The following is a 25,954-nucleotide window of genomic DNA, read 5'->3' as shown; positions in this document are numbered from 1 at the left end:
TGCTTCTATACACCAAATAAAGTGGTCTTATTACTCATTATTACAATGCTTCTATACACCAAATAAAGTGGTCCTATTACTCATTATAACAATGCTTCTATACACCAAATAAAGTGGTCTTATTACTCATTATTACAATGCTTCTATACACCAAATAAAGTGGTCCTATTACTCATTATAACAATGCTTCTATACACCAAATAAAGTGGTCCTATTTATACTCAATATAACAATGATTCTATACACCAAATAAAGTGGTCCAATTATTCATTATAGCTACGGTATAGTTTTTTTTTTATTTTAGCAGAATATGAATCACGAAAATGAGGTCAAGGACAACTGACATATGCCAAATTGGAACTACAGAGCATAAGGCATCTGTATGAGTTAACCTTTGCAACTATAAACACAGACCTTTGCCTCACCAAAACAAATTTCTATTAGATAAGAAAATTTTATTAACAATACTTTAATAAGAACATAATAGTTATTTTGTAACATATAATTTGAAAGACTTCTGGTAGCAAACATTAAGCAGTCAAGGATATAACTCTATAGGGTTATTAGAGAAAAATAACATATGATTGTTATTGTGGACAAAAAAATCAAAGAACTGTGATAACATATGTATGTTACATGTTTCAAAGGGACAATATACATCATTTGTCTTGTTAAAATGTATACAAGTTCAATTGATATTGCTACTGTCTTTATGTATACTTAACTATAGAAAGATATAACACTTCATAGTTTGCCTATCATGCATATCACACCTATGTTATTACAGAACAAATATGCCTGTAATAACTAAAGGGTGTTATTACAGCTTCTCTACATCACTTCAAAGCATTTGCTCAGACATAGATCATGCTCAATTACAATGTATTTTAATTTATTGTAAGAAGTAATGATCAGAGCATGTAATGAGGTTCTGCGCAAGCTTCCCAGTAACTCCAAAGTGTCTCATTCAATAAGTTACATGCCTTTAATAACTAAGCCTTGTTATTACAGCTAAGTTAATCACTTAAAAGCCTTGTCTCATTGATTTACCATGGTTAATGAAAAATGTATTAATCTAAATTAGTAGTTAGTTATCAAGGCTATGCATTTAGTTTCTGCGCAAAGTTTCAAGAGTTCCCTAGAGCCAACTAAAAATAAAAATATTTATGATTTATTTTACAAATAACAAACATATGTTATTACAGATTTAGTAAATTTAAAGATTAAAGAGTAGACAACTCATAAAAGTATCTGTAATAACACATGCAAGTTATTTTCTGTAATAACCCTATAGAGTTATATCCCTGACTGTTAAGATTTAATACTTTTCATATGAATCTTTTTAGTATTTTTGTTTATTTGTATTCTGTATCATGTCTTTCATACTTTCGCATCATTTTTAGGTCATATGGTCACTTGATTTATTCCTTAAAGGCTACAATAGCATGACATCTTGGTGAGGTCACAGGGTCAAACAACTGAACTAACTACACAGTTATTCCTTAAAGGCTACTATAGCATGACATCTTGGTGAGGTCACAGGGTCAAACATCTGAACTAACTTCACAGTTATTCCTTAAAGGCTACAATAGCATGACATCTTGGTGAGGTCACAGGGTCAAACAACTGAACTAACTACACAGTTATTCCTTAAAGGCTACTATAGCATGACATCTTGGTGAGGTCACAGGGTCAAACATCTGAACTAACTTCACAGTTATTCCTTAAAGGCTACAATAGCATGACATCATGGTGAGGTCACAGGGTCAAACAACTGAACTAACTTCACAGTTATTCCTTAAAGGCTACAATAGCATGACATCTTGGTGAGGTCACAGGGTCAAACATCTGGACTAACTTCACAGTTATTCCTTAAAGGCTACAATAGCATGACATCTTGGTGAGGTCACAGGGTCAAACATCTGGACTAACTTCACAGTTATTCCTTAAAGGCTACTATAGCATGTCATCTTGGTGAGGTCACAGGGTCAAACATCTGGACTAACTTCACATGAATTATTCCTTAAAGGCTACTATAGCATGACATCTTGGAGGGATCACAGGGTCAAACATCTGGACTAACTTCAGTTATTTCTTAAAGGCTACTATAGCATGACATCTTGGTGAGGTCACATGGTCAAACATCTGGACTAACTTCACAGTTATTCCTTAAAGGCTACTATAGAATGACATTTTGGTGAGGTCACAGGGTCAAACATCTGGACTAACTTCACAGTTATTCCTTAAAGGCTACTATAGCATGACCTCTCGGTGAGGTCACAGGGTCAAACATCTGGACTAACTTCACAGTTATTTCTTAAAGGCTTCTATAGCATGACATCTTGGTGAGGTCACAGGGTCAAACATCTGAACTAACTACACAGTTATTCCTTAAAGGCTTCTATAGCATGACATCTTGGTGAGGTCACAGGGTCAAACATCTGAACTAACTTCACAGTTATTCCTTAAAGGCTACAATAGAATGACATCATGGTGAGGTCACAGGGTCAAACAACTGAATTAACTTCACAGTTATTCCTTAAAGGCTACAATAGCATGACATCTTGGTGAGGTCACAGGGTCAAACAACTGAACTAACTTCACAGTTATTCCTTAAAGGCTACAATAGCATGACATCTTGGTGAGGTCACAGGGTCAAACATCTGGACTAACTTCACAGTTATTCCTTAAAGGCTACTATAGCATGACATCTTGGTGAGATGACAGGGTCAAACATCTGAACTAACTTCACATCAGTTGTACAATCCTGTAAACAAAAACATTACATGTGTATTTGATTAATGTATTGATACTGTTGATTCATTATTATTCGTGTGATTCTAATTTTTGTGTGTTTCTTGGGAATACATATATATTGAATTCAAATGTGCAACAAAGTATAAATTTTCTATGGCAGACTTTGGCAAAACCATGAAGTGAAATATTCACAAAAAATATAGTTTTTCTTCAATCCATAAAAAATTTGTAAGGGTTCCGTGGAACCCAGTGTCTCGCCTACTTTTTCTGTTAATCGCAGGCTCAACAAATATGAGGAAGTAAATCAATAAAAATATTCCTCTTGATACTATCTTTTGATTGTAAGAAGCTTCTGTCCAAGTTTGGTAAAAATCCAGGATAGTTTATGAATCTAATAAATGTTTAAAAACTTTAACTGCAGACTGAATGTAATGTTAACTGGAAGAAAACAAAATTTTCTTCTAGATACTAGCATTTGATCATAAACAAGCTTCTGTCCAAATTTGGTACAAATCCAAAATAGTATAAGAAAGTTATTAAAATTTTAAAAACTTTAACCACAGAGTGAATATACTGTTTCCTGGCAGAAAATCTAAGTCCATTTAAAAGTAAAATACGGAAAAAATGGATTTATTTTTTTACAAAATTTCCTTCTAGATACTAGCTTTTGATCATAAAAAAGCTTCTGTCCAAGTTTGGTACAAATCCAAAATAGTATAAGAAAGTTATTAAAATTTTAAAAACTTTAACCACATAGTGAATGTATTGTTTCCTGGCAGAAAAACTAAGTCCATTTATAAGTAAAATAGGAAAAAATGGAATTTTATTTTTACAAAATTTACTTCTGGATACTATCTTATGATCATAAACAAGCTTCTGTCCAAGTTTGGTAGAAATCAAGGATAGTTTAAGAAAGTTATTAAAATTTCAAAAACTGTAACCACAGAGTGAATGTAATGTTTCCCGGCAGAAAAACTAAGTCCATTTATAAGTAAAATACGGAAAAAATGGATTTATTTTTTTACAAAATTTCCTTCTAGATACTAGCTTTTGATCATAAAAAAGCTTCTGTCCAAGTTTGGTACAAATCCAAAATAGTATAAGAAAGTTATTAAAATTTTAAAAACTTTAACCACATAGTGAATGTATTGTTTCCTGGCAGAAAAACTAAGTCCATTTATAAGTAAAATACGAAAAAAATGGAATTTTATTTTTACAAAATTTACTTCTGGATACTATCTTATGATCATAAACAAGCTTCTGTCCAAGTTTGGTAGAAATCAAGGATAGTTTAAGAAAGTTATTAAAATTTCAAAAACTTTAACCACAGAGTGAATGTAATGTTTCCCGGCAGAAAACTAAGTCCATTTATAAGTAAAATACGGAAAAAATGGAATTTTATTTTTACAAAATTTACTTCTGGATACTATCTTATGATCATAAACAAGCTTCTGTCCAAGTTTGGTAGAAATCAAGGATAGTTTAAGAAAGTTATTAAAATTTCAAAAACTTTAACCACAGAGTGAATGTAATGTTTCCCGGCAGAAAAACTAAGTCCATTTATAAGTAAAATACGGAAAAAATGGAATTTTATTTTTACAAAATTTACTTCTGGATACTATCTTATGATTATAAACAAGCTTCTGTCCAAGTTTGGTAGAAATCAAGGATATTTTGAGATAGTTATTAAAATTTTAAAAACTTTAACCACAGAGTGAATGTAATGTTTCCCGGCAGAAAAACTAAGTCCATTTATAAGTAAAATACGGAAAAAATGGAATTTTATTTTTACAAAATTTACTTCTGGATACTATCTTATGATGATAAACAAGCTTCTGTCCAAGTTTGGTAGAAATCAAGGATAGTTTAAGAAAGTTATTAAAATTTCAAAAACTTTAACCACAGAGTGAATATTTGTGGACGCCACCGACGACGTCGACGGAATGTAGGATCGCTATGTCTCGCTTTTTCGACTAAAGTCGAAGGCTCGAAAAAAATAGTATCAACAAAAATAAGACACTATAAAGTAGTTATATTTTTGGTTTCAATAAATGTGTTTAAGCCCAAAAATGACATATTAAATTTTTTTTTTTTAATTGAAATACACAAAATCCCGAGAGTTGACAAAAGTTCCAGATGGCCAGAACCCCTAGGACCTGTTTGAGCAAAAATGTTAATAATTCTACACCTCTTCAGACTGACACACATTTGGAGCAATGTCAAATTACATGCTATAATGGCCAATGAAATCTAACAAATAGTTGTAATAGAAAATTCTATGGCATGAAACATGTTACTGTAAAGTGCAAACATTTTGCAAGGAAAGAATTTATTTTTTCTAAGGAGTAAGATTGGTAAGGTTCCTTTTTGGCCCTGAATATCAAATCCATTGCTTCAAGATAAAAAATATTTCCAGTAGATGAATAGACATGTAAGAAAGTGAAATAGAACTATTTTTGTCAATCTTTTCTTACAAGGCACTGACATTAAAATCCCAATTATGCCAAAAATGAGGGAGAAAGAGGGGTTAAGTACTCAATAAACATTTTTTCCCCTGAAATGACAGAACCTTGTTAGTGGTTGTCTTGGATTATATCTTGAAGACTTTGTACTTTGGAAAACTTGGTGTTGATGGCAGGTGTTAGATATATCTTTCTAAACTCAGTGATGTAGATCCTGATATATTGTAAAGATACTTGTCTATTGTTGAAGGTAGATCATGATATATTGTAAAGACACTTGTCTATCATTGAAGGTAGATCATGATATATTGTGAAGACACTTGTCTATTGTTGAAGGTAGATCATGATATATTGTGAAGATACTTGTCTATTGTTGAAGGTAGATCATGATATATTGTAAAGATACTTGTCTATTGTTGAAGGTAGATCCTGATATATTGTAAAGACACTTGTCTATTGTTGAAGGTAGATCATGATATATTGTAAAGCCACTTGTCTATTGTTGAAGGTAAATCCTGATATATTGTAAAGACACTTGTCTATTATTGAAGGTAGATCATGATATATTGTACAGACACTTGTCTATTGTTGAAGGTAAATCCTGATATATTGTAAAGACACTTGTCTATTGTTGAAGGTAGATCCTGATATATTGTATAGATACTTGTCTATTGTTGAAGGTAGATCATGATATATTGTAAAGACACTTGTCTATTGTTAAAGGTAGATCCTGATATATTGTAAAGACACTTGTCTATTGTTGAAGGTAGATCATGATATATTGTAAAGACACTTGTCTATCATTGAAGGTAGATCATGATATATTGTGAAGACACTTGTCTATTGTTGAAGGTAGATCATGATATATTGTGAAGATACTTGTCTATTGTTGAAGGTAGATCATGATATATTGTAAAGATACTTGTCTATTGTTGAAGGTAGATCCTGATATATTGTAAAGACACTTGTCTATTGTTGAAGGTAGATCATGATATATTGTAAAGCCACTTGTCTATTGTTGAAGGTAAATCCTGATATATTGTAAAGACACTTGTCTATTATTGAAGGTAGATCATGATATATTGTACAGACACTTGTCTATTGTTGAAGGTAAATCCTGATATATTGTAAAGACACTTGTCTATTGTTGAAGGTAGATCCTGATATATTGTATAGATACTTGTCTATTGTTGAAGGTAGATCATGATATATTGTAAAGACACTTGTCTATTGTTAAAGGTAGATCCTGATATATTGTAAAGACACTTGTCTATTGTTGAAGGTAGATCCTGATATATTGTAAAGATACTTGTCTATTGTTGAAGGTAGATCCTGATATATTGTAAAGATACTTGTCTTTTATTGAAGGTAGATCATGATATATTGTAAAGACACTTGTTTATTGTTGAAGGTAGATCCTGGTATATTGTAAAGACACTTGTCTATTATTGAAGGTAGATCCTGATATATTGTAAAGATACTAGTCTATTACTGAAGGTAGATCATGATATATTGTAAAGACACTTGTCTATTGTTGAAGGTAGATCATGATATATTGTAAAAGACACTTGTCTATTGTTGAAGTCAGTATGTTGACCTCTAGATGTCTTATATTTACAGTCTTATTGACTTATACCAAACATATCCTTTCATTCTAAACAATTAATCCAGAGCATTTGTTCAATAACAAACACTTAATCATTGACAAATATAGGACATGCACATTTAAAGCCTTAAATCACTTCAATGGTGTTTAAAATATGCTTAGTTGTCAGTATGAGACCCAATCTGAAAAAAGAAATTGCATGTGTTGTCATGCTTAGAATACCTTCTGGAAAATCAGAAAAGCACTATCTCATGTACATTTCAAGCCATCATTTTCAAGGTGTAGACAAGACATGAGGTCATTCTGTTTAGTAGTATGGTACCAGGGAAATGTGTACACCACACATGCATAAAAATCAAAAAAAAACTCACACCTTACAATTCGTCACTATCAAGCTACTGACCAAATATGAAGTTGTTTTGTTCAATAGGACAGAAATGTTGGACGAAAATATCAACTTTATTCTTCATAGCAAAATATTCAAAGTATCAATAAACAGGAATTAGGTGTCTAACAGATCAGATTAAGCTCTTTTTAAAATATTACAAGTCATCAATGTATAGCTGCTGACCAAATATGGATCCATTCTGTTTAGTTTTACTTGAATAAGTGTGATGAAAGATCTGTTGGATTACCTTATTTAGTCATGTATAATACACACTTTTTTTACAACAGATAGTAGAATGAACAATTGAATGGATGGACAAGAATGCAATGTAATTTCCACTCTAGTCACACTCTTAGAGAGGGGTGTATAATTTTAACTGTAACAATAGAAATATATTACCTGTTCAAGAAGATATAAATATCTGTCTAGCAAAACAATAGCCTCTATACAAGGAGCTAACAAAGACTTTATCTGAAGGAATATAGCCAACTTCTTTTCTTCTTCTTTGTATCTCTTCACATACTCAGATACAAGTTTGGGTGTTATCTATAAATAATTCCAAATTTGTATACTATGTTCCTTCTTATTTCATTGGTGAAATACATAAACTTGTTTCATGACATTGTGGCAAGTATGGTTTTATACAAAGGTGAAGTGGATAACTATTGATAAAATTTTGTTTAAATCATCTCAATTGAGTTATAAGTAATAAACATTATGTTTTACTGAGTTTATTTATATATGTAATAAAACATGTTCACACACTAAAATACAAGTTCTTGTGTCCTCTCTAAATAATTAGTTTGGCACATTTACAAAATTAAATACAATTTCAAGGAATCTTTAAATGATTAGTTTTGCACTTATATTATTAATATTACCTGATATAAATATATTATAAAATATGTATTTTTATAACCAATTTGAATCTATAGTGAAAATTAAACTGAAGATCCAATTGTTAAAAAACTGATTCAGAAACTATGAAAGAAAAGTGGCAACAATGCTTGTGGTTTTTATAATAGATATTGCATGTTGTTAATATGTTTGGTCATTTTTGTGTTGAGATAGCCACTTTTCACACCCTGCATCAAATAAGGGCTGATTAATATCTGATAATAATAATAAAAAGTTTATAATTTTGTGTGTAATGTAATCTAACTTCCTATGCAATGATGGATGGAAGAGGACTACTATGTCCCTCCACTGTGGTGCAGTAGGGAAAAACCATGCAGTATGATGGTCCATAATGATTCAGTGAAAAATTATTATATCTACCTTATCTGTTGGAAGTTTCAGTTTCTCAAATGCTCTCTGGACATACTGGTGCATATCTTTACATTTCTGGTCTAGTTTTCGTAGTCCCTTCCAGCCATCATCAACATGACCTGTGATGTCATACAGTATCTTCTGTAAGAGGCTTCTGGGATAGGACTTAGCATTCATCTTATGTAGAAGTCTTTTAGGATAGGACTTAGCTTTCAGCTAAAACATATATCTTCTGTAGAAGGCTTTTAGAAGAACAGCAATATGGGGTCAAGTGAATGCATTGATTGTGTGTAATGAAGTTATACTGTGGATTTGTTTATTTTCATGAATACATGTACCAATTTTAGTGGATTGAGGAAAACTTATATATTCATGAATACATGTACCAATTTCAGTGGATTGAGGAAAACTTATATATCCATGAATACATGTACCAATTTCAGTGGATTGAGGAAAACTTATATATTCATGAATACATGTACCAATTTCAATATCCATGAATACATGTACCAATTTTAGTGGATTGTGGAAAACTTATATATTCATGAATACATGTACCAATTTCAGTGGATTGAGGAAAACTTATATTCATGAATACATGTACCAATTTTAGTGGATTGAGGAAAACTTATATTTTCATGAATACATGTACCAACTTCAGTGGATTGAGGAAAACTTATATTTTCATGAATACATGTACCAATTTTAGTGGATTGAGGAAAACTTATATATTCATGAATACATGTACCAACTTCAGTGGATTGAGGAAAACTTATATTTTCATGAATACATGTACCAACTTCAGTGGATTGAGGAAAACTTATATTTTCATGAATACATGTACCAACTTCAGTGGATTGAGGAAAACTTATATTTTCATGAATACATGTACCAATTTTAGTGGATTGAGGAAAACTTATATTTTCATGAATACATGTACCAACTTCAGTGGATTGAGGAAAACTTATATTTTCATGAATACATGTACCAACTTCAGTGGATTGAGGAAAACTTATATTTTCATGAATACATGTACCAACTTCAGTGGATTGAGGAAAACTTATATTTTCATGAATACATGTACCAATTTTAGTGGATTGAGGAAAACTTATATATTTTCAAGAATATTTGATTTGATGGATTTGCCAAAGTCTGTAAATACGAGCCTCTAGAAAATGTGTACTACGTTTAACATTTAAATCTGTGGTTTACCTATAACCATGAAATCAACAAAAAATTGGTCTCCCACGAATAATAGTGAATCCACAGTACACAATATATCTGTCATTTTCATGCTTGGAAAGAATTTAGGGGTCAGTAGAAAAAGACCCCTAAATTCTATATTCCTTGCACTTACAACTAGCCTGCATGCTTTTAGTACTGTGCACAACTCTTATCATAGGTTTTAATATCAAATATTGTTTTAAAAGTGAAGAAAATATTCACAAAAAAAGATTTTTCATATCATCTAACAAGTATTTGTGTAGGATGGTAAATTTAGTAGTTACTTTAAAGAATATTACTTTTTTTTTTAATAAGGATGTTTTAATTATATAAGTTGATTATATTTTATTTTATCATTTTGTAGTACATGTAGTATAATGCCAGCTTTGGCTATAATTTTTTGTCCTTTTTGGTTTATAGCTCTTCATCAATTTAATAAGTTTTGGATTTTCAAATATTTTGGCCTCGAGCATCACTGAAGAGACATTAATTGTCGAAATGCGCATTTGGTGCAGAAAAATTGGTATCGTTAATGTTATTAGAGTGTCATATTTTTACCTCAGATGTTGGTCTGTTAATTGTCTGAGAAGCAAAGTTCCTTGCAGCTCTACCAAGTCCTACTTCATGTTCTCTCAAGAATGAACTCATTGGAAAGCCAGGCTTTTCTTCTTCATGTCCTGTAAACAAATGTTTCCAAGATCTTATAAAGAAAAGCAATTATTCATAAATTAATTTTTATGGTTAAAACAAGTAAAAATTAAATTATGCAGATCAGTATTTTTTTTAAAGTTTTTTTTGAAGTTTAGAGAGATGAAGATTCAAACATCTTCTTTGCATCCACTGCCTTATAGTTAGATTGTGTATCTCCAACTATATGTTTTACACTAGAAGCCAATGCAATGCAGAAAGGAGAAGGTATTATATGGCCATTTCTTCTTCTTTATCAATTTGAAAATCAAAAAGAACAATATATCTATCAAATCACATGCTATTGTAATCCCAAGACATTAGTCTGTCAGATCTATATCAATATTTTAATTTTGGAATTGTTTCTTATATATATATATATGCTTTAACAGTTCAAACTTCTTGTTTTTTTGGTGTGGTGCAAAAATGCAAAAAACTGCACATTTTCAAATGATTTTGTCATTAATATTTAGATCTGAACCAAGGCTTTTCCGATGAGAATAGTTTGAGATGTGGATAATCTTTATTTACTTTTGTAAATAACCAAGTCAGGCTATCTGGACCATGTGTTGTTCATTGTTATTTGTTTTTGTGTCAGTTTTTTCAGGGGCGTCAGAAGTTAGTAGTTGATGTAGTCTGTTGTACTTTGTGCTTTTTGGGTAATTCCCGACTAGATCTAACAATGACAAGATGAGTGGTTACATAGAAAGAAATTATACTATAAATGTCTAGTAAATATCTCATCAGTCATTTTGTATATTGTATACAACACATAAAATGGGAGTAAAAACAGTGGATGTCTAAACAAAGTGAACTAGATATCATTGAGATGGGAGCCATCTCTGTGGGCCCCACTGTGAATGATGTGTGGTAAAAAATTTGTATCTTTATCATTGGACATGGGGTTGTCAAATGAAACCAAAGTTTTTGACCTTGACCTTTGACCTAGGAAGTTGTACATAAATTATGACACACCCTCTGGTGTTGGTTTATATACATATCAAGTATAAACTTTGAAATCATAACGGTTCTCAAGATATAGAGTGGACACGATCTTTACGATAGGACATTGGGTTGTCAACTAAAACCAAAGTTTTTGACCTTGACCTTTGACATAGGAAGTTGTACATAAATTATGACACACCCTCTGGTGTTGGTTTATATACATATCAAGTATAAACTTTGAAATCATAACGGTTCTCAAGATATAGAGCGGACACGATCTTTACGATAGGACATGGGGTTGTCAACTAAAACCAAAGTTTTTGACCTTGACCTTTGACCTAGGAAGTTGTATATACATTATGACACACCCTCTGGTGTTGGTTAATATACATATCAAGTATAAACTTTGAAATCATAACGGTTCTCAAGATATAGAGCGGAAACAATCTTTACCATAGAACATGGGGTTGTCAACTAAAACCAAAGTTTTTGACCTTGACCTTTGACCTAGGAAGTTGAACATACATTATGACACACCCTCTGGTGTTGGTTAATATACATGTCAAGTATAAACTTTGAAATCATAACGGTTCTCTAGATAAAGAGCGGACATGATTTGTTACGGACGGACGGACGGACAGACGGACGGACAGACGGATGGACAGACTGATCACTTTAGGGCGGCTGCCATTCGGCGGGGCCCTAATTAAATCCTCTAAAAGTAGGAAGACCAGATACACTGGCTGGATAAGCGTCTCCTACTGTGCATACATCACAAGTTACTTCATTCTGGGTCATATCACATGGTTAACCCAAGAATGTGACAGTAATTAGGTCAGATTGAAATTCATAATGGTCACCAAAGAACTTCTGAAGCAATAGTTTTAGTCATCCATCCTAATAACCTTACTTGAATAGTTCTTGAGTTAAGAGTATAACTCTGTTATTGAAATTTAAAATATAAATTGAACTTTCTTACCATCTGTAAACGGAGCCATGACAAATTCCTCATTCATTAGATGATAGCAACAGCTAACATAACACAAAACTTTAGTTGGGGAACTATTGACAAACATATTTTGTAAACTAGAACCTAATGAACCACAAGTATGTAAACCAGTCAGCATAAGAGTAGCCTCCCCTGAATGAGCACCAGTTTGTTTGACTAACTCTGTTATATCCATACTTTCATCAACATACACAGTAATAGGATAATATAACCTGGATAACTTCTCCTTTTTACTGTTTTTACTTTCCTTCAAATGTAAATCCTTCATATTATTGTTTGACAAATTCTCATTTTCATGTTTACGTATATTGCTATGGTAACTATTGGATTTAGAATCAGACTGTTTTTCACATGATGTAGAATCTTCCATGGAATGCCTTACATTGTTTATATCTGATAATTGATCATGTAAATCAACATTTTCCATTTTAGTCAATTTATTGTGTTCAATACCATTAAATTCATTGTTCTCTTCCATTATACAATCAAGTTTATCTTCTATCTCCTTGTGCCCTGTATCATCAGATTTATCATATATTTTGTTCTCATCATTGAGAAGATGATCAAGGTTATCTTTCTCAGTCTCACTTATTTCACCCATATTTTCACAACAAAAATTATTTGAAGATTTTTCGTCAGAAACATTCATTAAATCCTGTATATCATTAAGCACCTCATCAGAAACATTGTACTCAGTATTTTCATTTGAATTCTGTATTTCTCCATCAACGTTACCACTCATTGCTAATTTCTTCATTCTTTTCTTATATTTCTTTCCTTTTTTCTTTCTCTCTCCTTCCACTACTTCTTCCTCTGCCTGTCTGACCAAAGCATCCCATTGTTTCCCCAACAAAGATGCCCTTTTCTGAGCCCCATGTGTATTAATAGTTTGTGCATCAACAGCTACTACACATAAGTTATGTTGATACACAAGTTGTGTACTCAGGTAACCTTTACCACTACCCATGTCAACTATCTGTAATCAATCATAAAAATAAATTGGTCATGGTTCAAATTGGAAGATTATTTAGGCAGCAATTAATTCTATATTATATTACTTAGATGTGGTTTATCAAAACACAAATTTTGAACTTGAAATTGAAATTAGTGTATTAGTTCCATATTATTAAATAGTCAATTTGATCAATGCATGCCTTGTTGTCCTCAGCAAAGGCTAAGGATTAGAGCTTCAAAATATAAAGATGATCTATAAATTGATGATGTCTTAAGATAGACTAGTAATATCATACAAGGCTGGCATTTTATATCCGAAGTCAAAATGGTGTGATGTGTCATACTCTGGCATTCTTTGCCATAAAGGTACACACATCACTCATTATGTTTATATATGATTTGACACATAACCCATCTTCTCCGACATTCTTTGCCATAAATGAACACACATTACTCATTATGTTTATATATGACTTGACACATAACTCATCTACTCCCACGTTCTTTGCAATAATTGAACACACAATTACTCATTAAGTTTATGCATGACTTGACATTTACTATATCTACTTCGGCATTCTTTGCCATAAAGGAACACACATCAATCATTATGTTTATATATGACTTGACAATCCACATTCTTTGATATATGTGAACACGTCACTCATTGAGTTTATATATCAAATTGACACGTACCACATCTACTCCAGCTTTCTTTGCCATGATACAGAAACACACATCACTCATTATGTCATGACACTTACCGCATCTACTCCAGCAATTAAAGGAACACACGTCACTCATTATGTCTATAAATGACTTGACACTTACCGCATCTACTCCAGCAATCAAAGGAACACACTTCACTCATTATGTCTATAAATGACTTGACACTTACCACATCTACTCCAGCAATCAAAGGAACACACATCACTCATTATGTCTATATATGACATGACACTTACCGCATCTACTCCAGCAATCAAAGGAACACACATCACTCATTATGTCTATAAATGACTTGACACTTACACTTACAACATCTACTCCAGCAATCAAAGGAACACACATCACTTATTATGTCTATAAATGACTTGACACTTACACTTACTACATCTACTCCGGCAATCAAAGGAACACACATCACTCATTATGTCTATAAATGACTTGACACTTACTGCATCTACTCCAGCAATCAAAGGAACACACATCACTCTTTTGTCTATAAATGACTTGACACTTACCACATCTACTCCAGCAATCAAAGGAACACACATCACTCATTATGTCTATAAATGACTTGACACTTACCGCATCTACTCCAGCAATCAAAGGAACACACATCACTCATTATGTCTATAAATGACTTGACACTTACACTTACAACATCTACTCCAGCAATCAAAGGAACACACATCACTCATTATGTCTATAAATGACTTGACACTTACACTTACCACATCTACTCCAGCAATCAAAGGAACACGCATCACTCATTATGTCTATAAATGACTTGACACTTACCACATCTACTCCAGCAATCAAAGGAACACACATCACTCATTATGTCTATAAATGACATGACACTTACCACATCTACTCCAGCAATCAAAGGAACACACATCACTCTTTTGTCTATAAATGACTTGACACTTACCACATCTACTCCAGCAATCAAAGGAACACACATCACTCATTATGTCTATAAATGACTTGACACTTACCACATCTACTCCAGCAATCAAAGGAACACACATCACTCATTATGTCTATAAATGACTTGACACTTACTTACAACATCTACTCCAGCAATCAAAGGAACACACTTCACTCATTATGTCTATAAATGACTTGACACTTACACTTACCACATCTACTCCAGCAATCAAAGGAACACACATCACTCATTATGTCTATAAATGACTTGACACTTACCACATCTACTCCAGCAATCAAAGGAACATACATCACTCATTATGTCTATAAATGACATGACACTTACCACATCTACTCCAGCAATCAAAGGAACACACATCACTCATTATGTCTATAAATGACTTGACACTTACACTTACAACATCTACTCCAGCAATCAAAGGAACACACATCACTCATTATGTCTATAAATGACTTGACACTTACCACATCTACTCCAGCAATCAAAGGAACACACATCACTCATTATGTCTATAAATGACTTGACACTTACTGCATCTACTCCAGCAATCAAAGGAACACACATCACTCATTATGTCTATAAATGACTTGACACTTACAACATCTACTCCAGCAATCAAAGGAACACACATCACTCATTATGTCTATAAATGACTTGACACTTACCGCATCTACTCCAGCAATCAAAGGAACACACATCACTCATTATGTCTATAAATGACTTGACACTTACTGCATCTACTCCAGCAATCAAAGGAACACTCATCACTCATTATGTTTATAAATGACATGACACTTACGGCATCTACTCCAGCAATCAAAGGAACACACATCACTCATTATGTCTATAAATGACATGACACTTACCGCATCTACTCCAGCAATCAAAGGATCACACATCACTCATTATGTCTATAAATGACTTGCCACTAACTGCATCTACTCCAGCAATCAAAGGAACACACATCACTCATTATGTCTATAAGTAACTTGACACTTACACTTACCACATCTACTCCAGAAATCAAAGGAACACACATCACTCATTATGTCTATAAATGACTTGACACTTACAACATCTACTCCAGCAATCAAAGGAACACACATCACTCATTATGTCTATAAATGACTTGACACTTACCACATCTACTCCAGCAATCAAAGGAACACACATCACTTATTATGTCTATAAATGACTTGACACTTACACTTACCACATCTACACCAGCAATCAAAGGAACACACATCACTCATTATGTCTATAAATGACTTGACACTTACCACATCTACTCCAGCAATCAAAGGAACAGACATCACTCATTATGTCTATAAATGACATGACACTTACAACATCTACTCCAGCAATCAAAGGAACACACATCACTCTTTATGTCTATAAATGACTTGACACTTACTGCATCTACTCGAGCAATCAAAGGAACACTCATCACTCATTATGACATGACACTTACCGCATCTACTCCAGCAATCAAAGGAACACACATCACTCATTATGTCTACAAATGACTTGACACTTACTGCATCTACTCCAGCAATCAAAGGAACACTCATCACTCATTATGACATGACACTTACCACATCTACTCCAGCAATCAAAGGAACACACATCACTCATTATGTCTATAAATGACTTGATACTTACACTTACCACATCTACTCCAGCAATCAAAGGAACACACTTCACTCATTATGTCTATAAATGACTTGACACTTACCACATCTACTCCAGCAATCAAAGGAACACACATCACTCATTATGTCTATAAATGACTTGACACTTACCACATCTACTCCAGCAATCAAAGGAACACACATCACTCATTATGTCTATAAATGACTTGACACTTACTGCATCTACTCCAGCAATCAAAGGAACACATATCACTCATTATGTCTATAAATGACTTGACACTTACCGCATCTACTCCAGCAATCAAAGGAACACACATCACTCATTATGTTTACATATGATTTGACACTAACCACATCTACTCCAATATACTGTGAATTCATTTATTTTCGTGGGTATCAATTTTCGTGGATTAAGAAAAACTGTCATGTTCGTGGATATTTAATTTCGTGGTTTTGCCGAAGTCTGCATACAAGCCTATAGAAAAAGAGTTTTTCATTGAATATGTATTTCGTGGTTCACCCTTACCCACGAAATCCACGAAAATTGGTATCCAACGAATAATAATGAATCCACAGTACTTTGATAGAAAGAAGAAGATGTGGTATGAGTGCTAATGAGACAACTCTCCATCCAAGTCACAATGTGTAAAAACTAAACAATTATAGGTCAAAGTACCGCCTTCAACACAGAGCCTTGGCTCACCTAACAGCAAGCTATAAAGGGCCCCAAAATGAATAGTGTAAAACAATTCAAACTGGAAAACCAACAGTCTAATCTATATAAATAAACTGTTAACACAGAGATATGTCTTGCCTATTTGTTATTTTGATATTGCAAATGTTGAAATTAAAATAGCAATACTTTAACATGTAAGTTATGCAAATATTCAAAGTCAATGAACCATGACTGAAGGTACAGGGCTAAACAATCTCCATGGAAATGAGATGTGCCAATGCTAATACAACTGCAAACCAAATACCATTGACTTTTCATAAGTCGTTCCCTTTAAACAAACCTAAACACAAACATTAACTTGTAAACTATGTAAAAGTTTCAAAGTCAATGAACCATAATTAGGGGGTGGGGTTATATAATCTCCATGGAAATGAAACTTGCAAATGCCAATACATTTGCATACCGAATATCATTGACTTAACATTAGTGGTTCATCTTGAACTGACCTAATCACAAACCAATACATGTAAACTAAGCAAAAGTTTCAAAGTCAATAGACCATGACTGAGGGGTAAGGACTAAATATTCACCATGGAAATGAGATGTGCTAATGCTTATAAATACAACTACATACCAATTATCATTGACCTACCACTAACAGTTACCCTTAAACTGACCTAATCACAAACTAATACATGAAATTAAGCAAAAGTTCAAAGTCAATAGACCATGAATGAGGGGGCAGGGCTAAATAATCTCCATGGTAATGAGATGTGCCAATGTTAATACAACTGCATACCAAATATCATTGACCTACCACTAGTGGTTCCCCATAAACTGACCTTATCACAAACTAATACATGTAAACTAAGCAAAGTTTCAAAGTCAATAGACCTTGACTGAGGGGGCTGCCAAATAATCTCCATGGTAATGAGATGTGCCAATGCTAATACAACTGCATACCAAATATTATTGACACTAGTGGTTCACCATGAACTAGACTTAATCACAAACTAGTAGATTGTTGACGCCACCGCCGTCGTCGGAAACAGCATACCGGTACCTATGTCTCGCTTTTTGACTCCGTCAAGGCGAGACAAAAATGAGAAACGAGAAACACTTATGAACCACATCAACAAAAGACAACCACTGAACAACAGGCTCCTGACTTAGGACAGGTGCAAACAAATGCAACGGCTTTAACATTTTAACAGGCGCCAACCTTCACCCTAACCTGATACAGTAGTGTAACATTACAACATAGAAAGACACACTATAAAATATCAATTGAAATGGCTTAACTCAATCAAAAAGACATATTAACAAAAACAAGTAAACATACAATGAACGTATAAATTTGATCCATGACACAATATAAATACAATATTAATAAAAAAAGGGGGGAGTACACATCACTATTTATGTTTATATATATGACTTGACACTTACCACATCTACACCAGCATTCTTTGATATATAGGAACACACATCACTCATTATGTTTACTTCATGACATTTTTTAGATGTCATAAAATTAGAGATGACAAGAGGTGTCCTGTCTGTACATATCAAGTCATCTAGGCTAGATACTAGTCCTGAACAAGCCAATGTATTCTGGGCAGCATCTTTGAGAAAATGGTCAATACTATGGTGCTTCCATTCTACTGGGAATACAGGTATATCATGTAAGTTCCTAACTTTACCAGTTCTTGGTGCAGCATCTAAATAGTTTGATGAGAATGTCCAGTCTGCATTGTTTTTTGTAGCTTTAGTTTGACCTGCCTACAAAATACAAGTTAGAATAGATTATATAATATCATGAATACATTATTCAGAACTTCTACAATGTATGCATGTATTTCATTATTGAAATTAATTTTTTTTGTTAAGGGGAAATCCTACAAAAAAATTAAATTTCTTAGATCAATTTCCATGTTTAAATATTTTTAGGTGATTACATAAAATCACTATGTACAACTAAACCTAGTGTAAGAGAACATGATTTATTTATCAGTTGTAATTGGTTTTGAACTAGCTTTCAGTAACTGTAAGTACTCTAATATCATAGCTTTGTGTCTATTGTTTTTATCTAGTTGTTTTTTGTGCTTTGTATCTTTCTATTGAGTTAAGCCATTTACGACTGATTTTTACAGTTTGTTTGTATGTTGTGCTGCAACACCACTGTCCCAGGTTAGCGGTAGGGTTGAGTGCTCCTAACATGTTTAACCCCCCACATTCTCAATGTGCCTCTCCCAAGTCAGGAGCCTGCAATTCCATGTTCATTGTTGCTCCATGTCAGTAAATTGTATTGTTATATATAACGGAGTTTAAGTTTTCTTGAGTTGTTTCACATTTTTCATATCTGGACCTTTTATAGCTGACTATAAGATGTGGGTTTTTCTCATTGTTAAAGGTTGTATGGTGATCTATAATTTCTAATATCCACATCATTTGAACTTTGGTGAATAGTTGTCTTATTGACAATCATACCACATCTGATTACTTTTATACTTATATCAGCAGACACAACAACAAAAAAGAAAATAACACATACATGCACATATAAATTTCCTTAAATTGGGATGATTTTATTAATCAAATTTAAAACAGCAAATATACATTCTGAAATTGTAACATTCTGTCAAGTAACATCAACACAGCCTCATTCATTATAAGTTTTTATTCTTTCATTAAATCCCCCTCTGCCTCCCCCTAACTTAACCCAAACAGTTGTGTGTATTACCTGTACATATTCATTCTGATTTTGTAACATTCTCTCGTTTAACCTCAACACAGCATCATCTGTCATGAGTTTTAATTCTTTCTTTATATCTTCAGACAAATATTCATCCCATATATTGTGCAGTATAAAGTTATTAGAATGTACATTAGCAAGGGGGAGATAATCCTGCAGAAAAGTTAACATATCTTTCAATTTTTCTTTCGTTTTAAAGACTTTCTGCTCTTTATTAGAATATCTTTGAGTGGTCATCTCTTGATTGCATGTAGTTTTCTCCATCATATACCTTTCAAGTTTCAACAAAGGTTTATATCATCTGAAAAATCAATTAAATATGTTATCAGTTAGAAATCTAGTGACAAAATATTACCTCCCCTGTAAACACTGAAAACAGACAGTTTAAATTTTTTTTTATATTCATGAAAAGAAAATATTTCTATATTGAATTTTCACTTGACAAGTGAGATCGATGTACTCAAAAAACTTAGATGTGTATAATAGGTACATTTAGGGAAATTGTAACATGCTAATAAGGACTTTGTGGAACACTCCAAAAAATTGTCACCTGAAAGATCTTTAGATTGTGTCTGTACATGATTTTTTACAATTTTTTTTATCAATATATGCAGCAAAAATCATTTTTTAGATTTCTGTTTCACAAGCTTTTAATGCAATTATCTGGATAAATAATGGACATAAAACTTTGTGTTTTGCATGTTTTCAAATAACACAGTTTTACAAATAAATTCTTTAAAATGTACGATTGTTGATTAGAAATAACTTTTGATCAGTATCTTCACCGGCATTGTTTTACTATTGTTTTTCTTGACTTTTCAAAAGAGTGAATTTTCTATTGTTCTCAGTCAATGGTTTTGCCACTGTTATAATTATAAATTGGTGTGCAATATTAAGCTCAAATCCCCCACCCCAAAAAATTAAATCCAGACCCTCATATATTACAAGGTTATTTAAAAGAAAAGAGTCCAATTATAATTTGGATCTTATTTACGTAGGTTTAACAAAAGATTAGTTTAGCATCATGTATCATTTATTTATGGCACTGGCTAGGATTACATTGAAATGTAACAATAATAAAAAAGTTATTGTTACATTGGACACTAATTGCCGGAATGCTAGGTTGGGTTAGGAACCAATTAATTAAGAATGTAACAATAATATTTGTGTCTACAGTTACATTGTGTTATTGTTAGGTTGGTGCAATTCAATGAATGCAGGGACTAGTAATGTGTATTGAAATACAAATTGAAAACTCTTATTCCTCAACACTGCAATGCTACAATATTGCATACACATTTTTTATTCTATTTACACTGATGGCAGCTTCTACACATCCGTATGTGCTTTTGGGAGCACGTTTCATTTTTGGTGAAACCACTCTAGGCAGACATCACAAACGAATGATGCAGCAATGTGCACGTCGGTTTTGCCTACTAAACAGTTCCAGTCTGCAATATCCCTTTTTGAAGTTATAGCAACTTTCAATATCTGCAATGCTTCAGGTGAAAAAAATCTTTTCTTGAAATGTTTATATTTTTGTACAAAATATTTGTTGGAAACATGTAAGGTTGTTTTATGTTGTCTTTTAATATCATTTCATTTCAGTCCATTACGGATGTTACACACAGAGGTTCACAGTATTTTAGTTCACTGCTGCCAAACTTTGCTTTTGATATCAATTTTTTTCAAACTGCGTTTGTATAACTGTATAAAATTTGATTCTTGATATTGTTTCAGCTTTGATTCAAACGCATCTAAAGTTTAATTTTTTCACCCAAAACAAATTCGGTAATACTAATCAGTCAGAGCTCACACATAAATAAGTCTAAATCTGCTTTTGACTCATAGAGGTCTAAATTTGTAGATTCAAAGAATTGTCTCCCTTTAATTTAAGACAATTTATGACTTCAATGATAAGTCAATTAGTGTTAAGCAAGAAATATTTGACCTAAATTAAAAAGATGCAAATATTGATTCCTACAAGTCGATAAGTTACCAAAATTAGTCAACTTCAATACCCATGCATATTTATATAAAGGTCATGCATCTATATGAAATTATGACAATATTGAAAGACAATGCTTTGTCCTCTAATGAAAAATATGCATGAGAGCCTAAAAAAACGGAAATAATGTTTATTTACTTTACAATTCAACATCTATAGCCACACTAAATGAGTAAAATAATCTTATGTTAGGTAAAAATGTTCAATTAGATAATTAAATATAGATAGCTCATGTCCTTGTGAACTTTCAGACACGTTAACTTTATGATGTCATAGGTGGTGCACTTTGGCCAGCAAATAAAATTAAGTCTTTTCATAAACCTAATAGGAATCACTTTATCCATTGTTCAAAGTATAATGACAGTAATAAGGGTAGGTGTGCAGTTAAATACATAGAAGTGGACACACTTTTCTTCTAAACATCGAACCACTGAACTATATTTTTCGCCTTTTGCACTACTAAACTGTAGTATTATTGCCTTGAAGAACATTAAAACAATTAATACTTAAAAACTATTTCAAAATTATTTGTTGAATAATAATAATAATAGTAATAATTATTAAGTATATCGAAGAATAAAGCAAAAAAACTACTTAACTTAACAATAAGGCAACATAACCGTAGACATAATTAAACATTATTGTTACGTTCGTAATTAATCGTTTCATAACCCAACCTAGCATTCCCGCCATTAGTGTCCAATGTAACAATAACTTTTTTATTATTGTTACATTTCAATGTAATTCTAGCCAGTGCCTTTATTTATAGCTAAAATATTTCTATTTTTAAACATAAATTGAATTTGAGGGGTCCCTGAGTATATCAACAGATTAAGTGACATTATTTTGCCAACAAAAAAACAGCGAAATCTATAGTGAAGAGAAGATGCTGTTCACGTTCCATTGAGTAAGGCTTTTTAAATGGCCAGACAAATCTATATTTGTATCTTTCTGGTAGTAATCATGGGACATAACTGTAGAAAGCAATAAAACCTTCTGCCATCATCAAAACTGCAAAAGTTGGTTTCTCAAATTAAAATTATCCTAAAATTATGCCAGTATATACAGATTGTATTTTTTATACAGAACGTTCATAAATGTTCATATGGCGTCAAATATTGGAGTATCTTTAGAACTTTAGAAAAAATAAACACATGAAATCTAGAGATGTATGGTGGCCGACATCATGCAGTTAATGAAAGACCTTGTCAGATTGTTTTCTAGCCGAACTTTTCAAGATATGACTGAAATAGAGTAAAATGTTGTAATTATTCAAACGATAACGTACCATGTCAACACCTTTTTATTCCACGGTCGATCATTTTTATCCAACAGACGGAACAAATTGAGCAATAACATAACTTTAAAGGAAAAAAAAAAATAGGAATCCAAAAGAATTTTCTAAAATGTTTTTACGCTGAAAACACGCATGGTGATTGGGAATACTTCTTCTGTGTATAAGACATAATACATAAAGCTTTATTTAGAGTCGGTATGTGCAAATACAAGTATAAAACATAAGCTCTGAAGAGCTTTTAAAACCGACAGAGCAACAAATAAAACAAAATATACATATAAAGTCATGCACACATAAATTAAACATATAAAGCAAGAGTTCATATCAGTATATAAACATGCAGCACAAAAGTTCTTAAAAGCATCTTACAAGTTAAACACACACTGAAACATGCACTTGTGAGATAAAGCACAAAAGCAAAAATAAAATGGTTTGCACATTAAAAGCACATATAGATTAGTTAGTTACTAAAACTAGCACAAAGCAGCAGAAGCACTATAGTAAAGATAATAAAATAAAATTGCCATGCTGAAAATAAAGCATTAAACCAAAAGTAATGAACAGAAATTAACTGGTTTTGCAGGCAAAACATTGGCATGAGCTGCCAGACCAAGAATTTATCAAGTTCTTGAATTGATTTAAAGATGATTGCTTACGTAGCACAGCTGGCAGCTCATTCCAAAGCTTAGCACCTGCATACCTTAAAGATTGTAGGCCGTATTCAGTTGTTCTTACATGTGGTAGGTCGGCTGTATTCTGGTATCTGAAAGAGTAAGTGTTTTCCTTTAAGTGTATTAAATCGTGGAGATAAACAGGACAATCTTTATTAATAATTTTGAAAACTTCAATAGCCAATGATCGCATTCTTCTTATTTTTAAAGATGGTAATTTTGATTTGCAGAGTAGATCTTCATAACTTGCTGAATAGTCCTCATAGATGAACCTTAGTGCTCTCTCTTGAATTTTCTCTATCTTTTTTGTATTAACCTCCCCACGAAAGTGCCAAACTAGTGGGCAGTAATTAAAGTTGGACATTATGAAAGAATAATATATTGTTAATTTTCAGAGTTTAGTCAGGTGTTTTCCTATTCTTTTTAATACATTTAACTGTTTGGATGCTTTTTTACATATTATAGAGACATGTTCATTGAAATTTAGTTTAAAATCTATTGTTACGCCTAGAAGTTTAACGTTATCTTCACATTCTATTTCATTACCTTCTAATTTAAATTTTAGGTTTTTGTCTTTAGTTTTTTTACCTACAGCTATTGCTTGAACTTTTTCTGGATTTGCTTTCATTTTATTTATTGAGAACCAATTTATCAAAATTTTGCTTTCATCTTCTAGAGTATTTTAAATTAATTTATCTAAATCTTTATCTGCGTATGAAAGGGTATAAGCCTCCTGTAAGTAGGAGCACCTCCATATGGCGTATATACCCTTAGTAATTTAGTTCAATTATGTACAGCACATACATATAAAGGAAAAAAATGTTAAAACAATTTTTTGTTTTTACATGCCATATATACAGAATACATATATATTATTAACTTTTAGATAATAGTCCCAGCAATAAACCAAAGGCACTGGCTACGATTACCCGCAAAAAGTATCAATAAGAAACAATTATTGTTACTTCCGAGACAATTTTTATTTTTGATTTATATTTTTATTGTAAATATAAGGATATCCACTTTTTCGATAAGTAAATATACACTTTAAGAATATATTTTTTATTGTTACCCGCAAAATATTTATATTAAAAAAAATGTTTGATTTGCAAGCAATCTGTGAAATAATTTGAAAAATTAAATTGTGATGTAAAAAAACATTTACAAGATTGAACTTCCATATGTATTGACCAGTAAGACGTTCACTTTTGCCATAGGGGTCGATTGAAACAGCTCACTATTCTTAAAAGAGAGGCGAAAGATACCAAAGGGACATTCAAACTCACAAGTCGAAAATAAACTGACAACACCATGGCTAAAAAAGAAAAAGACCAACAGACAAACAATAGTACACAAAACACAACATTAAAAATTAAAGACTGAGCAAATAGAACTCCACCAAAAACTGGGGTTGATCTATAATAATAATAATAATAATAATAATAATAAATTCTTTATTTTCAGAAGGTTACACAGTTAACAAAACAGTTAATCCGCCCGGTGGCCTTCTAATCTACATATACGAATACACAATTTTTAAAAGATAATAATACATAAACAAAAGGGTAATTAAGCAAAAACATACTTCACTGCATACAAGAGAACATATATAGTACAGGTAAACAAGTTCCACATGTGACACTCGTCGTGTTGCTCATGTTAGTACAAACCCGGTAATAAGGCCTAAATCGGTAGGTCACATTCGGGGGAAAGGGGACGGGATTGTTGTTACGACATTTGGAACATATCCGATATCATCTGTGAAACGGATATTCTATAACGGTCAACCAACTCGTGATGGCGTCCGTAAAATTTACGAAGGGATGATTTCAACTTCACCACTTGGAACTCTTGGTTTAATAGCTTCCTTGTGAGCAGCAACCATCTATCAAGGAAATCATGATAGGAAATACAAG

The 25,954-nt window shown here is 32.4% G+C and overlaps 1 protein-coding gene and 2 long non-coding RNA genes across 14 annotated transcripts; 2 read left to right on the top strand and 1 right to left on the bottom strand.

The window, feature by feature from the left end:
- The first annotated feature begins 1,467 nt into the window (after window positions 1-1,467).
- On the top strand, window positions 1,468-2,771 carry LOC127725172 (uncharacterized). Of its 5 annotated transcripts, none has more exons than XR_007992806.1 (4): window positions 1,468-1,609; window positions 1,758-1,905; window positions 2,425-2,646; window positions 2,721-2,771. It is a non-coding gene; the product is annotated as an uncharacterized LOC127725172 (long non-coding RNA). The 5 variants fall into 5 exon arrangements; XR_007992804.1 differs by having other exon boundaries at window positions 2,351-2,646; XR_007992805.1 differs by having other exon boundaries at window positions 1,758-1,979.
- Window positions 2,136-23,254, bottom strand: LOC127725171 (probable methyltransferase-like protein 25). Of its 2 annotated transcripts, none has more exons than XM_052232017.1 (8): window positions 20,051-20,429; window positions 18,757-19,089; window positions 12,318-13,323; window positions 10,265-10,383; window positions 8,492-8,659; window positions 7,613-7,759; window positions 2,636-2,767; window positions 2,136-2,265 (listed from the first exon to the last, which is right to left on the bottom strand). In XM_052232017.1, exons 1-7 carry the CDS (start codon window positions 20,327-20,329, stop codon window positions 2,681-2,683), a joined length of 2,139 nt encoding a protein of 712 aa, XP_052087977.1. In that variant the 5' UTR covers window positions 20,330-20,429; the 3' UTR covers window positions 2,136-2,265; window positions 2,636-2,680. The 2 variants fall into 2 exon arrangements, with proteins under 2 accessions (XP_052087977.1, XP_052087976.1); XM_052232016.1 differs by lacking the exon at window positions 2,136-2,265 and adding an exon at window positions 23,225-23,254 and having other exon boundaries at window positions 2,637-2,767; window positions 20,051-20,363.
- Window positions 5,513-6,775, top strand: LOC127725173 (uncharacterized). 7 transcript variants are annotated; one of them, XR_007992815.1, is made up of 5 exons: window positions 5,513-5,684; window positions 5,943-5,985; window positions 6,158-6,200; window positions 6,459-6,501; window positions 6,717-6,775. It is a non-coding gene; the product is annotated as an uncharacterized LOC127725173 (long non-coding RNA). The 7 variants fall into 7 exon arrangements; XR_007992809.1 differs by having other exon boundaries at window positions 6,459-6,544; XR_007992816.1 differs by lacking the exon at window positions 6,717-6,775 and adding an exon at window positions 6,588-6,610.
- Window positions 23,255-25,954: the final 2,700 nt, after the last annotated feature.

The sequence above is a fragment of the Mytilus californianus genome, unplaced genomic scaffold (assembly GCF_021869535.1).
Source record: "Mytilus californianus isolate M0D057914Y unplaced genomic scaffold, xbMytCali1.0.p SCAF_15, whole genome shotgun sequence".
Classification (NCBI taxonomy): Eukaryota; Metazoa; Mollusca; class Bivalvia; order Mytilida; family Mytilidae; genus Mytilus; species Mytilus californianus.
This window is presented reverse-complemented; position numbering and strand designations above follow the sequence as displayed.

Coding starts and splice junctions, on each gene's coding strand:
- LOC127725171 (XM_052232016.1), bottom strand. CDS start 20,329: ATGATGGAGAAAACTACATGCAATCAAGAGATGACCACTCAAAGATAT. Junction 7,760..8,491: donor TGAAACTTCCAACAGATAAG/GTAGATATAATA, acceptor AATTATTTATAG/ATAACACCCAAACTTGTATC. Junction 2,768..7,612: donor ATTTATATCTTCTTGAACAG/GTAATATATTTC, acceptor TTTTGTTTACAG/GATTGTACAACTGATGTGAA.